Source organism: Aptenodytes patagonicus, chromosome 8 (assembly GCF_965638725.1).
Source record: "Aptenodytes patagonicus chromosome 8, bAptPat1.pri.cur, whole genome shotgun sequence".
In the NCBI taxonomy this organism is placed as follows: domain Eukaryota; kingdom Metazoa; phylum Chordata; class Aves; order Sphenisciformes; family Spheniscidae; genus Aptenodytes; species Aptenodytes patagonicus.
The window spans coordinates 25,074,100-25,090,234 of NC_134956.1; the positions used below are offsets into that span (position 1 = coordinate 25,074,100).

A 16,135-nucleotide genomic window follows, 5' to 3' on the forward strand; every position below is an offset into this window, starting at 1 on the left:
AAAACAACAAGGCAGAACCTGAAACATCTGGCTTCTTTTTACTGGGTCTAGGTTAATTGAAATTGCTCGAAAACTGGATAAAGCTGAGCGTGAGCCTTTGTCAAAATGTGCCTTCTATTTTAAGAAACTTGATAACCCTGGTTATGCAGCAGAAACCTACATGAAGGTTGGTGACCTGAAAGCATTGGTCCATCTCCACGTGGAAACTCATCGCTGGGAAGAAGTAAGCATGCCCTTGCTGTCTGTGTTTAAAACCACTACTTCTTATTGTCTCTGGTTGCAAGAAAGGGAGACAAATGTCTGGCTCCCCCACCACTGTAGTGAAGGGAGAGGCAGGGAGGTAGGCTTCTGTAGAATGTGATTCAGAGTATTTAAGTTAATTTTGTATGCTCGGTGTTTCTTTGGTGGTGGGTTTAGGTTTTTTGGGTTTTGGGGGGTGGGGTTTTTTTGTTTGTTTTTTTGTTTTGGTTGGGTTGGGTTGGTTTTTTTTAGTTTCCTGGCTGAATATTTCTTGGTCTCACTTCTGAGCACCTTTTTTGCCTCTTGAGTTATAGTTGCCCACTTCCTATGGTAATCCATGGGGTGCTTCTAGTCCATCAGAATAAATAGTAATTAACATAGTAATTATAGCATGGGAAATTCTGTTTTGAACTGTATTATTTATAATTTGGACAGACCCGAGTGAGAATACCATACACGTAATTTAGATCTGATGAATGTGTGCTGAGTTAATGTGGACCCCACTCTATAACTGGATTTATGCTTCTGATTAGGTAAAGTTCTGACTTCACTGGGTTTTTCCATAAAAACATGGGTCTGCCAGTACCACCCACTTCACACCTGGGGTCACCATTAATTTTGTTCTTGTTTCTTTACATTAAGTTTTTGATAGGTGTAATTTCTTAAGGAAATGTTTTCAAAGTGCTGCTGCAATGGACAAACCCCTTCCCCCAATTATATGGGTACTTTGGAAAATTGTAGACTTAGTCCTTTATTGACCAGTTACCGAGTTTAGAAAGTGAATCTAAACTGTATTTATAGTGTTACTTCAATTTCTTAAAAGATATGTTCAGTAAAAATAAAAATATTTTTTGCCTCTTGCTGTGAAATCTACTAAATTTCCTGGATAATCACTTTCAAGTTTCCCTGTTTCAATAACCAGACTGTTACTATGCTTAGCTTCTTTTCTTTTGTTGATTGCTTTTTATTTTAAAATACATTAGTTTCATACTGGAGAAAATATGGATTACTCTCTCTATTCTGTGTATTTTTACTGTGAATTTACTTAGAGCTAAAGGATTGATCCCATGGAATAGTCTAAACCCTTTAACTGTTTAAACCATGCAGTATTCTAAAAATGAATTTTTTATTTACTTCAGGCATTTGCTTTGAGTGAAAAGCATCCTGAATTCAAAGATGATGTCTATGTCCCTTATGCTCAGTGGCTAGCAGAGAATGATAGATTTGAAGAAGCCCAAAAAGGTAAGAATGTTACTGACAGATCACTGATCACTTGAAATTTACTCCCTACTTTTCCAATACAGAATATGCAGTCTCTGCCCTGGAGAGTTTCTTATCAGTGGGATTCAAAACCAAATAGAGTCCATGTTTTCATACTGGTCTTAAAGTAGCTGGAAGTCTCCTTATTTGATAAGAAAATGTGATGGATCTATCAAAAATGATGGCATCTAAATACAGGTCCAGATTTTCCATCGCATCGTATATCTGAGTGTGGCACGTGGCAACGGTATTTGGCATATAATCTGAACTGTTTTTATTAATATTTGAATTCTATTGTGATAAAAATATGGCGTCCACCTTATAGAGCTGAGTGGAAAGCATAGTTTTTCCTTATATTTAGGTAATGTTGGGTTTGTACAAGTAAAATTTTCATGTATTTTGTTAGGCTTATAAAACTACCTTTAAAGAGAACTGTCAACCTTCCATCATGTGGACAGGCTTCAAAATTTAATTCATAAACTATTCCAGGGACAAGGAGATGTTGAAGCAAGCTTTATGTGGAGCCAGCACATTTTTAGTATAGTTACTTTTCTCAGGTGCAGCTCCATGTGACTGTTGCATCTGCTGTTTCCAGAGCCAGCTCAGATCTAAGTGTATAACTGCATTTGCTTATAAGGGCCAAGCTAGTGAACATGCCAGACGTGATCTGTCTCCACACAAAGTAGTTTGTGTCTCTCAGCACCAAACCTTTGAGCACCTGGTTTTAGGGCAGTTTGGTAATTTGCACACAGAAGTCTGTGAATATAGGAATATTGTTCCCAGTTTGTTCCACAAAGCTCTCTGCTGCTGTGGCTTAGCAAATATAAATACCCCAGAATTGGGCGAGCTAGAGATCATTGTGTAGCTACGTGAGAATTTGGTTATATCTGGGCTAGCTGAAGTCAGGAGGCAACTGTGCTGTTGGGTTGGGCTTTTTTGAGGTTGGTTTTCCCCCTTCCCCATCCCCATTACGCTAGATGAAGACTGTGTTTGCCAAATGCATGTTTACCAAGGGAGAATTCAGGATCTTACTTTACACTGGCTTCTGAGCACCAGATAAAGAAATGCTGTTAACAAACAACAGAAGGATATAGTAAATGCTGTACTCTTTCAAAATATTCAGCATTACAAACCAGAGCACTAACTTCAAACAATAATTTATTGTAGTTTTGAATGAAATTGTGATTTGCAGTGTTTAGATGGCCATTGTTTGTATAGAGATCTAATCATCATAGCATTTTTGCTCTTTTTCTATGTTTAAATGAAAAGCAACCAGTGTTGTACAAAATCTATGAGCTCAAGAGCTGCTGAGACAGTGCAAAAGCCACAAAATACCTACAGATGCTTCTCGTGTTCCATTAGTGTCGCTGCTTTCAAGGAGAAAAATACCAGTGTGTAATCCTTTTTATCCTGCCCTGCGTAGACTATTTGATATTGGCTGAATAGACTGCTCTTAATTTAAAAACATTAATTTCAGTTAATTGATACAATCACACTGTAAAATCCTTGTTGTTTTGGCCTTCTTTGTAGCATTTCACAAGGCTGGCAGGCAGAGTGAAGCTGTAAGAGTGCTGGAGCAGCTAACACACAATGCTGTGGTTGAAAGCCGATTTAACGATGCAGCCTATTATTATTGGATGCTTTCCATGCAGTGTTTGGACATAGCCCAAGGTAAGTAACTGAAAGGAAGTTTATATTTGTTACCTTCTTGTGCACGTAGACAAACAATTACTGAATTGTGATAGCATTGCTGCAACTACTTCACTGTTGTGTGGCTTTGTTTTTGGGGGGTTTTTTAATGCTGTGCATAACTCTGGCTTGTGCTATTTTTGTAGTCCCCCTGGTTTTCCCATGTGCTTATTTAAAACAAATAAGCAAAACAGCAACATCAGCATGCATAGGCCTCCTTTTGAAATCTGACTAGAATCAAAATCGTGTCTCCTAGGACCATGTATCCTCATGTACCTTCCCACAACACACTTTAACTAGTGAAGTGATTGGAGGGTTAAAGTACTAGTAAATAAAAGATGATCTTGGAGTGTAAGATATATCTAGTATTTGAACATTGTTTGGAGAGGTACTTTACAAATTATTTCTGCCAACAGAGATAAAACTGATAGTTCGTTAGCTATCATCTTGTCTTCTGAATGTATTTCACTGGGAGAGAGGTGGAGTCAGTAGTTAATAGGTGTAATTTAGTAATAATGAATACAAAAGATTGATAATACTGCCTTTTGCCTGGTGCTGTAAGTACCTCTTTTTTTTTTAGTTCAGCTGATGCATGATAGTGCTGATCTGTTACCCCTCAGGTATTTTATACAGATGCAAACTTTTCCAATTGGCTTAGTAGTGTATTTAATATTTATGAAATAAATGTTTCAAAACTCATTTTATTTGTAAACTCTGAAGTTATGGATGAGGTTTCCAGTGATGCACACCTACTATTTTCTACCTTTAACTAAGCTATAGCCTCTAGCTATGTTAAAACCATTGCCTCAACTGTTCTGTTTTTTACCATGCTTGTTTTAGACCAGAAATTTGCTCAGAAAAACGGCAAGTCTGTATAATGTGTGGTTTACACAGGTAGGTGGGGGACACCTGAACTGGTACATACCTCTTTTGGAAGCGCTGGCGCTAAAATCATAATACGCTGTTTTCTTCCAGCTGAGTCTCATAGACTCATCTTGGAGACTTGTACTAATGCCTTTGCCTCCCGCAGAGAATGAACAACAGAAGACTGAAATGTTACAGAAGTTTCATCACTTCCAGCATTTGGCAGAAGTTTACCACGTCTATCACTCTATTCAAAGATACACTGTAAGATATTAACTTTAGAAGTTGTGTATTTATGCTTCCTGAGCATTTTTCTTTAGGGAGTCCAGAACTAACTAGGAATAATTAATGACTTTTCAGGCAATTAAATATTGAGTATAGATTAGTGATACTGTATAGTAACTTTATTTCTTTATTTTATTATACAGCCTTCTGCTGTACTGTACATGAACTTCTGTTGTCCTAGCTCCTAAAAACTGCAGTGCAGTTTTAGCAGATCTGTGCTTGTCTCGGTGTGGGTAGAAGATACGATGATGACTGACTTCCCACCCCCAGCCCTTTTTTGCTAGCTGTATTGGTTTGGTTCCACAGTGACCTGAGCCTCTGGTCCTACGCAGGCTATGGTCAGGTTTGCCTTTAATCATGGGAAAACAAGATTGAACAGAAGAAGGCACCCTAGCTTAGGGATTTCCGCAGTGTGGTACGTGTATCAGTAGTGATGTGTGTAAACTACTCCAAAATGATAAGCAGTCATGAGTGAGGAGCTCCTGCTACTTCCAGCAATTATAGTAATGTTGCCACCACTGTTGGTGAAAATATCTTTTGTAAAACAATTGAGAACCCTTGATCTGTGCCCTTGCCCAAAAGAAGACTCTGTGCTATGGAGGTCTTTGCTGGTCAGACTACTTCAGACCTTACAGTGGTGGAGACTCTAAACTATTGCTGGCCAGTCTGCCCTCATTTTTAAATAGCCTGTTAAAGAGTATGTTTTAGCTACATGGATCTCTCTCTCTTTTTCTGCATGTAGTAGGGATGAGCTTTGGTGAGAAAGTCATGCAAAATCCACTTGCTATATTCTGTCAGCACCTCTTCTTTCTGCAACTGTATGAAAGAAACAGTACTTGAGATGCCTAGTGCTGTGATACTTAGTGATACGAGTTGTTGATTTTCCAGCTTAGAAATACGTGTCCGTATTTTTAATACTGCAGGAGGAGCCTTTCAGTTTCCACTTGCCTGAAACACTCTTCAATATTTCCAGGTTTCTGCTTCACAGCTTAACAAAGGAAACTCCTTTGGGGATCTCAAAAGTGTATCCTTCCAATACAGTACAAACTCTAGAAGTTACCTTGTGAGATACATGAAACGAATAATTGATGTTGATCCATAATGCAGAGAACTCCTGTAGGGTGTCTTCAGTTTCAGCTGTTGGCTATAGTTAATGGAAACTGACTTTTGTCCCTAAGGAAACAATCGGCATCTTCAAACCATTGTGTGTTTAACTGCGCTACCTTTTTTTTTTTTAATAGTTTTGGAGAGCTGTACAAATCAACTCACATGTAATTCTCAAAACCACCCACCCAGTCTGGTGTATCACCTTTGTCAGAGAAGCAAGTTCTAGGATACCAGTCACTGCAACAGGATGTTGGCTCTGAATCTTCACAGTGTTGTTGCAGGGAGACTGAACTGAGACAGGAGGGGGAGAAAAAAAAAAACCCAGGAGCTTTTGCTTCACATGAGGCTGGTATAGCTGTGTAGTGTCTGTCAGGCTAACATTTTCACAGCTTTGTTAGTGCATATTGCATCTTTGGAGAGTTCTTCATAAACGCTCTGTGTGAACCCTGTGGAAATGCACCTGCCTGTAAAAGGTAAGAAGAAGGGTCACTGGATGCCACAGGGAGGCCCGATTGTCTGGTTTTCGCTTCATTTATGGCTTTGGATGGGATGTTAGCTTTCCTTTTCATAAGTTCCTCACTTATAAATGTATAATCTTTCATAAAGTCTTTCATAATATGCCTTGTGATCAGTAGCTTTCTAAACAGCAGTTACTGTTACACACTGATGTTTCAAGGGAAAGACAACCCTTGGTCGATGACGCAGAGCATATGCTTTATTTCCAATAAGTTCATGTGTATTTAGTTGGTGTCTGTGGGTTGCTGGTGTTCTAAGAGGTTTTGGGTTAGGTTGGGTTTTTTTTTGGCTGGGGGGAAAATCCATTCACCCTAAAATTACTGAAATTTTGTAAATGGAGTCAGAATATTTAACCAAAGCAATGATTATGTAGGGTCAGTTCCTTACCTTGCTGCTAATTGCCCACAGACATTTTGATAGTTCTTTCACACTTGTTTTTAAATGGAGTTATGTAAATAGATTTCTCTTGTTAAAGCCTGTTTAAAATACCGGTGTTGGATATGCTTTGTTGCACAGCTTCTCTGATTAGAAAGAGTATTACAGTTTTTCCTAAATGCCATTTGTATTTTTATTCCTTAATTAAATTATAGCAATACGTTATTTGCCCTGGCAAAGCAGAGTAAAGCTCTTGGTGCATATAAACTGGCTCGTCATGCCTATGACAAGTTACAGGGACTGCAGATCCCAGCTAGGTTCCAGAAATCAATTGAGCTGGGCAGCCTGACAATCCGATCCAAGCCATTCCATGACAGTGAAGTAAGTTGTGATGTGTTTCATGTTAATCATTAATATGTGGCCTAATCCAAGAATCTGAGTTGCTGTATGCACAAAAAAATCTGAAATATATTATGCATAGCTCTGTGATATAATTACATTTCTGCTGGAAACACAGTCCTTTTATTATTATTCTTCAGGTCAGACTTCCTTTTGCTCCTGAGAACAAATTAAAATCAGTCCTTTCTTTACGGGCAGCTTCCATCCTCCCTCTCCTGTCTTGCATCTACCTTCCTCTCTGCCTATTAATTCTTTCAAGCCTTTTTCTCTCCGATCCACATGCAATTATTCCACAGTCTTTGTCTCTCTCTCCAGCTGGAGGTCACTTTCATTTATCCCACTCCTAGCACTCCTTCCCTCCTCCCCCCATCCCTTGAATGACCTTCCTTCCATAAGTCTTATTTTAACACCTTTTCTTCTTTAACTGAAGTCTGACTTTCTGCAGTGCTCTATAAAGCCATGTCTTACGGAGTACTCACTAAAAATAAATTGCATTGTGCAATGCACCTGGCCACCTGAAATAATAGAAATACAGTCTTAAGAACTGCCTAAAATAACTGTGCTCTTGAAAAGAAGAGAGATGAATTAATTGGAGAACTTGAATTTGACCAAACCTTAGGGCAAAAAACTTTGCTTCGGTAACATTCTCTTTGACTTCTTTTGTCACTGTGTATTTGATGCAGAATTCTGCTCCTGTTACTGCAAAGGCAAGGTAAAAATTTAATTGTTAGAATGGTGAAGACAGCTATTTTTGATGTGAAAACTTGCTGTTTTTTATTAAAAAGGGAAAGCATTTTCAGATGTTAAAGGATCTGATTTTACAGCACTAATTCCCTGATTAGCGCTGATGTAGTATCAGTGGTGTAAACCTAAGGAGCCCATATTTAATTGAAAACAAAGAGTTCAGGATGTGCTGATCTGTCTACGATTACTGTGCTCTGTATGTGTTTTTGCAGGAGCTTGTGCCCTTGTGTTATAGGTGCTCTACCAACAACCCTTTGCTAAATAACTTGGGGAACGTCTGCATTAACTGCAGACAACCTTTCGTCTTCTCTGCTTCCTCCTATGGTGCGTTGGAATATCACGTTTGGTTGTGCTTTTCAAGTAGATAAATGTTAACTGAACAGAGTAGGTTAGTACTTAATTTGTTCACTCTGCAATGTTATTTGGACAAACACTTCTTTCCTTTTAATGTTGTTAGATTTGACTAAGTGGCTGCTTCTTGTCTCAGGGATAGTTGGATTTCATTGCAAGATAGCAGCAGCAGTAAAGCATTGCTTTATTGTGAGACACCGAATTTTTAAAGTGTTTCATTAACACAGATGCAATCCTTTGAGAAGTTGAGGCATTTTTGGTTTGGTTTATTTTATTTAACTTGCTTCATGAGAACATGTGGGCAGAACACCACCATCATAGAAGCCAGAGGGTGTTCATTTCTTGAGGGGCACAGTATCTTCTAGGAGGCATTTTCTGAGTACTTGCAGGTCAAATGCTCCTTGCTCTTCACACCCCTTTAGAAGTACTGCATCTGGTTGAGTTCTATTTGGAAGATGGCATCACAGATGACGAAGCTGTAGCTCTCATTGATCTTGAAGCTCCAACACTGAATAAGAGAGAGAATAAATGGCAAGAGATGATGAGTGACCGTATCCTTTTGATATTGGTTTCCAGCCCTTTTCTTAGGGGGGAAAAAAGCAACAATTTTGAATTTCTTTTTTTCCCCCTTAGGTTTAAAATTTTCTTTTTGTCATATGACTGATGTGAATACGATTGCATTGTGTTTCCTTTTCAAGTTAGGATAACAACCAAAGTGATGTTTTAACTAAACCTAATATTTTCATAAAGCTTTTTCATCAGGAAAATTTGTTTCTAATCATGCAAAATATTTCTTTTTAACAGTGGAATGCCATGCTTTAGCTATTCTGTTTTAATTGCTTTCTGTAAAGAAAGGGGAGAATCTGAAGTGTGTTACTCACTTGCAATGACGGCTTGCTTTAGAGGCTGCCTTCTCTTAGCCGAGGGAAACCAGCGTGGACTTTCTTCATAACCGTTCTTGTTGGAATCTGTTTTGTAATGCTTTGGCATCCAGAGCTCCCAGTTGCTGTGGGGGCCATATAATATTAGGTGCAGAGTAATGCACAAGAAAACACTATCTCTGACTAAAGCAGCTCAAAATGTAATTTAAACAGGTCGCTTCATTTGTTTTTTGTCATCTGTCAGAAGGGGGCAGAGAGGGAAGGAAGGCAGAGCTGATGTCATACTTGGTTGTGGTCAGTTTTGCCATTCTACAGCAGCTGCAATGATAAATTTCCCTAGTCACTGTCAATCGCAGCAAGCCCGTCTCTAGTACTTTCTATAATAATCTAGGCACTGTAGCAGTCTGAGAATACTCTGACCCTCTGGAGCAACAAGGATACCGGTCCTGCTGGTATGCTTTCATATTTATTCTGTGAGTGCTAGCTACTGTGAGGACAGCTAGTTTTATAGGAACTCTGTTTCTTCCTTAAGAAATGCATCTAGATGCACAGAGTTTGAGGCTTGATGACAATACAGATATTACTGAAGATGATGATCCCTTTACAGCAAAACTGAGCTTTGAGGTAAGAGCCTTACCTGCATCTTCCAGTTGTTTGTTTCTTGCTATCAACAGAAATGAATAGAAAATTTTAACTTAAAATCCATGCGCTCTTCTGGTGTGAATGTGTTACAAAGACAAGAGAGATACAAAACAGGGGACTGGAAGAGAGGGATGGAACTTGAGAGGGAAAGGGATTTACCAGTTAACTCTTAAAAAAAAAAGCAAACAAACAAAAAAACCCCACAAAACAGCAAAGATCTTAAAGTAAACATTCCTGGAATTTGGGTTTATCAGCATAAAATGATACAATGGGGCTGTCCCCCAGGGTATTTCTGTGTCGAGGCAGTATACCTATAAAACAGTCGTTACAGTGAGGTTTTAATAAAGGCTGTGGGTATGGGTGTTATTTACAAGGAATTGTGTTAAAATGAAAAATGGAAGCTCACTGAAACCAGGTTAGAGATGCGGCTGGATGCTGCTGTCGCTGAAGGTATTGATAAAACTGACAGTGAGTTTGGTGGGACTAGACTCAGGCCAATTCTATATTAGCTTTTTCCACTGAATTTTACTTCGCTTCTTACAAGATCTTACTAATCCTCAAAGGGCTTTGCAGTTGGTAACAGTAATTCTTTCTAAACCTCCTCTCCTGCAGCAAGGAGGCTCAGAATTTGTTCCAGTGATTGTGAATCGTGCTGTTCTCCAGTCAATGAGCCGGAGGGACGTCCTGATTAAACGCTGGCCAAAGCCATTGCGGTGGCAGTACTACCGTTCCCTGCTACCAGATGCCTCCATTACCATGTGTCCATCATGTTTTCAGGTAGTGTTTTCATGGAGAGGTTTAAAAAAAAAAAACAACAAAACAACCCTAATGAGAACCCTATGCCTGAAACAATTCTAATCATTGAAACCTCATACTTTAAAATGTATTCAACAAATTCCTGAATGATGTAGAGACAGAGAAAGCAATGAAAACCAAAAAGTAAGCTGTGTGATGCACAGAGGAACAGCTGCCTTCTGAAAACTTTGAGGTAGCTGAATTTGAGAAGTTGCACTGACAGCAAGTCAGAGCCTCTCGAGCAAACCTTGGCTGAACAACAAATGCTGATTTGTATTTACTTCTTTTTGCTCTGCCCCTCTGACTTTCAGCCTGGTCTAGCAGGGAAAATCAGTCAGTAACTAAGTTAGCTTGTGGTTCAGTCCCTCTCCCTCTCCTTCCCCTCTCAGGTAATGGCTTTTTGAAATACTGGAATTCAGTCACGTTTGCTTACACAGAAACTGTCTAATTTTTGTCCTTTCTTCTGCAAAAGTAAGTAATTGGTTTGTGCCTCTTCAGCAACATGGCAGTGGTCTGTGAAGTGCTTGCTGCTCTATTCCAGGTTACAGCTCTCTCAAGCAATTGAAAGTAAGAGGACCAATTCTCCTGTAAGGGTAGCTTCAGAATATCTGCACCATAGAGAAGCCGTTGAGCTCAGTTTGCATTTTGTTTGAGCTAGTCACAGTCTAACTTGTCCCTAAATCTGTTCCTAATTAACAGATGTTTCACACAGAAGACTATGAGCTTCTCGTACTCCAGCATAATTGTTGTCCGTTCTGTCGACGGAGAATAGATGAGTCAAACCAATGAAGAAAAACAATCTTATACCTCAACTGACAGACGTGGCTTGGCAAAACACTTCTTAGATTCATAGAGTTTTCCTAACAACTTAGTTAAGTCATCTTGTTCCATTTTGTACGAGTGGAACTGAGTTGAAGAAATGTAACTTTTTTTTTAAATGAAAGTGTCTGTTGTTTGTGAACGTCCTCTACATTTCCCAGGCAAGCAGCTGAAGTGCCACAGATTTTTACAGGAATGTTTCTAGGGTCAAGTTCAGCCTCGAAGTAATCGTTTTTATTCCAACTTGTGTTAGGACTCAATTTGCTCCTTGATATGTACCCGTTATTGACAGATCTTCAAATAAATGGGACTATTTTTCACTACTCTTTGTCTTGGCATTTGCTATAATGCTGCCCCGTCTGAGCTTTTTTTTTTTTCTTTTTATTCCATTTAGGCAAGAACAGCATTAGAGTTTAGAGCTCTTAAAGTATGATCTTAAGAGTTACACCGATCTTGGCATCGAGGACCATCTCACAGCCACATTGAGTGGAGAGGGGTCGAAGCTTTTAATCTGTGTAGAATTCACCCTTGTTAAAATGCAAAATGCCAGGTTGCGCATGGAAGCATGCACTTCATGCTAACCAAGCTACCCAGACATAAGTACCTCAACTGCCCACTGCTGCATATGTCATCCTAGTAACAGTAGCCTGTTTACTACTAATGAAAGAAACACCACTGACCTGATGGGCTAAACTGAATGTATTTGCACGCTTATAAATATGTCAGGGTGCCAGGCAGGAATACCAAAGCAGCTGAGGGCTCACAGTCCGCCAGTGGTTTCCCACAGCGCTGCCTCTGTACTCAAGATAGGAGAGTTCTTCATTGTTGAGAAAATTGTAAGTGATGTAACTTGCTGTGGTACTGAAGTCACGGGATAGTTCCCACGATTCCTGGTGTCCTGTCAATTCTTGCGACATCTGTGATCTGAACGTACCTTTGCTGTGGACGCACGCGCCTGTCTGAGCTCACGCAGATCTCTTGGCCGTCATGCTGACCAGTGGAGTGATGTGCTAAAGGAGTATTTCTGAGCACTATTTCCCCACCATTGTTTCAGTCCAGAGCCATGGGCAAACAATGTGTAGAGGTGAGAGGAGATGGACCTGCCACCTTTTATTTCAGCCTCTTGCTGAGGCTGAGGTGTTTCTAATGATGCAGCTGCTTGACCAAACATGGTGGGTCAGTCCCAGGCAGCCACTAAGCCCCCACACAGTAGTTTGCTCACTCCCCCTGCTCCCTGCAGGACTGGGGAGAAAATCAGAAAAGCAAAAGCAAAAAAGCTTACGGGTTGAGATGAAGACAGTTTAATAAGTGAAGCAAAGCTGTGCGTGCAAGCAAAGCAAAGCAGTAAGGCATTTATTCACTGCTTCCCAGTGGCAGGCAGATGTCCAGCCTGCTTCCTGGAGAGCAGGGCCTCAGCATGAGTAATGGTTACTTGGTAAGGCAAACACACAAACACAACATCCTCCCTTCTTCCTCCTTTCCCTGAGCTTTTATTTCTGAGCACGACATCATCTGGTGTGGAATACCCCTTTGGCCAGCTGTCCTAGCTCTGTCCCCTCCCCACTTCTTGCCCACCTCTGGCCTATCGCTGGGGGGGACAGAGCGGGGAAAAAGAAAACCTCAGTGCTGTGGAAGCACTGCTCAGCTATAGCTACAACCCTGGTGTGTTACCAACACTGGTTTAGACACAAATCCAAAACACAGCACCACACGGCTGCTGTGAGGAAAGTTAACTCCATCCCAGCCAGACCCAGCCCGCCATCGTACTCACGGGTAGTTGACTCTCCTGAGGACAGTCACTGAGTATTTCTCCGACGGCAGGAGAATTTGCGTAGGTAACCAGATGGGCTGGATTTGAGCTGGGAAGCGATAGGTTTCTTGACTTTAATCCAGTATAAATTGTGCCCATGTTACCATGAGTTCTATTGTTGTTATGACATCCCGTCTGTCACAGCCTCCCTTTGTTTTGAGTGGGAAATGATATTCTACTTTACTGTCTTAAGCTATTGGCTGAGGTTGTTGGGTGCTGGTAAAGCAGCCACCATGTAAACAGCACTTTGCACATGAAACTAGTGATGTCTCTCTGTCTGCTTGAGTTCCTCTTGAAAGTGACACTGCAATGGCACTACAGGGTCTCTGAGTCCCTCAGTGGTTCCTGACCAAGTTTGCTTAATTTACCACTTCAAAAACATTCTGTTGTAATTACCACTCGCCTGCTTTTTGACTCATCTGTTACTGTTTGCAATGAAGGCTTCGCGATTGACATGGATAAACAATGCTGTTTGAGATGTGAGCCAGAATGGAATTCGGCTTGTTCTCCTGGAACTGAGCTGGCTTTGCAGAGCTAGTGGGAATGAAAAATTATAAAAATAAATAGATAAGGTTTGTCATGACACAGAGACAAAATGGATCAAGCAAGGAAGCATTTTTCTTTTTTTAAACAGCTCTGTGAATACAGTCTAGGTTTGAAAAGTATATTGGGCTTTTCCAGGCAAAAACATACTCGGCACATCTCGTACATTGTAAAGACGTTCTAGTTCCAGACTGCCCTGTGCCATTGAAACTCTCGGGTAACTTCATGATAAGGAGTCCCTGGACGTACAAGAAGTCCCACCACGGCGCTTTTCTCTGAAGCGACCGTGAGTGATTGACCAACTGTTTTCTTCCATTTGCCCTGTTCTACCTCATGACTTCTTGCCTGTCCTACTGCTGTACTCCAGTGGTGACGCACGCCAGGCCCTAAGCTCGAGCAGCAGCGGCTAACCTCAGCAGTGGCTTATTGCATCAGAGCTTAAGGTGGCATATTTGTGTATTGAGAAGATAAACCTTTAATCCTTCTTGTATGCCCAGGTACAACTATGAACAGCTGCATTTGCAATTAGATAATGGCACTGCTCTGGCCTTGGCAACATGAGTGAAAAGTTAATTGAGAGGGAATTGGGATGAGCGGAGTGTGTGTAAGGACGTGGTATTTTCATGTTGATGTGAAGGAAGACCTTTGGGACTGTCTGGAGAGATTGTGGCCTGCCTTTGGTTACAGCCAGCCAGGTCTTCCTTTGTCTGTGGTGCCAGCACTTTAGCTCCTTTAGACCTTCCCCGCTTAGAGTGAAGGTTTCCCAGCTTGGTATCTTCTTTAAAGAGAGTACAGAGCTTTGTGCTTTTTGCCTTTAAACTTTTTGCATGTGCTAAACTAACCCAGGGGGAACACTGGTAAAAACTAGGCCAGGACTGGAAGAAGTTTATTAAGGCCAAGAGGATGTGAGCTTCTGCCCACCTCAAACCCGTGAGCTCCAGCGGTTCTGGCACATCCTCCTGTGCTGGATGAGGCACTCACAGTTACCCACTCCTCTGCTCCTGGCTGCAAGGAATGCTCAGCTCAGCCCCCAGCTGCAGCCAGAACGGCAAGGGGAGGTGCTCAGGTCCCTTCCAGCCTCTGTCCCCTACCAAGGGGCAGAGCAGACAGTCCTTGCCTAGCCTCTGTGGGGGAACCAGCTGGTACCTGCCTGCCAGCTGGAATGTTACTGACTGCTAATGACAAAGGTGATAAACAGTGGGTGGAAAAAAAGAGAATAGATGGGGAAAATAGCTTTGGAGTGTAAAAGATTAATCACGATGGTGTGAACTGTAAGGAACCACCTTCTCCAGAAGAGACATCCTCTGCAGTTGGCTTCGTTGTGCTCACTCTGCTGTATATGTCTCATTGCCTCTGAAAATTAAGAAAAGATAATGTCTAACTCAGTTGCTGGTTGGCACAAAGAACGTTTTAAGCACAATTGAGTGGGGAGGCAGAGAGACACAGAGGACATGGGAGGCTCCAACGACAGCTTCCCCTGTGGAATCTGATGATTCTGCAAGGTTTCGGGGAGACCGAAGATGTCTGTCAATTGGCATATGAAGTTGAGTGTTGGCTTCAGCTCAGAACCTCTCTTCAGTGCCCTTGTCCAGCAGCCTTCTCAGCACCAGTGCAGAATGATACCTGTCCAGGACAGATGGACTAGGTTATTTGTTAGGTGTTACCAATGTAATTGGCATGACCCAAACCACATACAAAGCCAGGCACAGAGGAGATGGTACAACTGGAAACCTGCCAGCAGGGTCAGTGTTTCACTGTGGTGTTCAAACCTCCCCAGCCAAATCCTGTAGCAGAAAAAGAGGTGGCTGAGAGCATGTGGAAGAAGGGTTGGTGATGCTCGTCCTGCCTGAGAGCACCCTTCTGCAGCCTCCCACAGGGAATGGCAGTTATGGTGGGGACGGCTCTCCGGTGGGGATGGCTCTCCAGTGGGGACTAGCTGGTGTCGTGGACCCGCTTCCCCTTGTAAGAACACGATCACTGATGGACCACACCACACCTGCCCAGCCCAGTCACCTTCTGCAGCCCCCAAACCTACAGTCGTGGGGTTTTGAACCACAGACTTCCCTCCTGTTAGCAGGGGACGGAAAGGAGCTTCTGTTTGTTGGCGAGAGCCGAAAGCTCAGCCTGGGGGCCTTGAGAAAATGCAGCCAAGGGAAGGATCCCCATGTGCCTTGTCTTTCCCTGGCACCCTCCGCCTGGCAACCCGATGGTAATGCATCCTATTCCCAGTATCTCTCTGTGGGGAAACTGAGGCATTTCACACAGATGGGCAGCAGGCCCCTGAGTGCCCATGGAGAGTGGACTGGGGGGGGGGGCAAATGCCTCCCCCTGGGCAACAGCAGCATGAGCTGTGGATGTCCAGCTCTGGATGATGGGGTGCAAAGACTGCCATGGATGCAGGGCCCACCCCAAACCCTTGCTCCCTGGGGAGCACAGCCATGCTGAGGAGTGAGGCTGTGCGAGTGGAGCTGCCATCTGCTTTGGGCCACCCCAAATGAAAGGTGCGGTGCAGAGCTACCTCTTTATGTACGACCGTGAGCCATGGTGTCCAACAATTACAGCGTGGGCCAGAAACAGGTGTCACCTTAATACCTTCCCAGGAAAGCCAATTACCCCTGGATGATTATGATTAATAATTCTCTAAGCCCTAATCGCGCTGACACCAATGCCTGGAGCTTACCCCAGGGGGCACTTTATAAGGGGCGCCCTGCGGAGGTGAGCGTAGCCACCTCTCCTTGGGGTGACAGCGAAGGCTGAGAGGTGGCAGGAGCCCCATTTCAGAGGCAATCCCCCCACGCTCAAAAAACACCCTTGA

General features: G+C 42.2%; 1 protein-coding gene across 5 annotated transcripts in view; it reads left to right on the plus strand.

Annotated features, from left to right (window-relative positions):
- IFT122 (intraflagellar transport 122) overlaps nt 1-11,290 on the plus strand; it is a 33,752-nt gene extending 22,462 nt beyond the window's left edge. For all 5 annotated transcript variants that reach the window (XM_076346741.1, XM_076346740.1, XM_076346744.1 and 2 more), the window contains 11 exons: nt 52-223; nt 1,380-1,482; nt 3,031-3,171; nt 4,220-4,317; nt 5,262-5,362; nt 6,552-6,717; nt 7,692-7,803; nt 8,253-8,381; nt 9,256-9,335; nt 9,966-10,130; nt 10,848-11,290. In XM_076346741.1, coding sequence (XP_076202856.1) covers nt 52-223; nt 1,380-1,482; nt 3,031-3,171; nt 4,220-4,317; nt 5,262-5,362; nt 6,552-6,717; nt 7,692-7,803; nt 8,253-8,381; nt 9,256-9,335; nt 9,966-10,130; nt 10,848-10,937 — 1,357 coding nt within the window. In that variant the 3' untranslated portion in view covers nt 10,938-11,290. The remainder of the gene's footprint in view (nt 1-51; nt 224-1,379; nt 1,483-3,030; nt 3,172-4,219; nt 4,318-5,261; nt 5,363-6,551; nt 6,718-7,691; nt 7,804-8,252; nt 8,382-9,255; nt 9,336-9,965; nt 10,131-10,847) is intronic.
- The last annotated feature ends 4,845 nt before the right edge of the window (nt 11,291-16,135 follow it).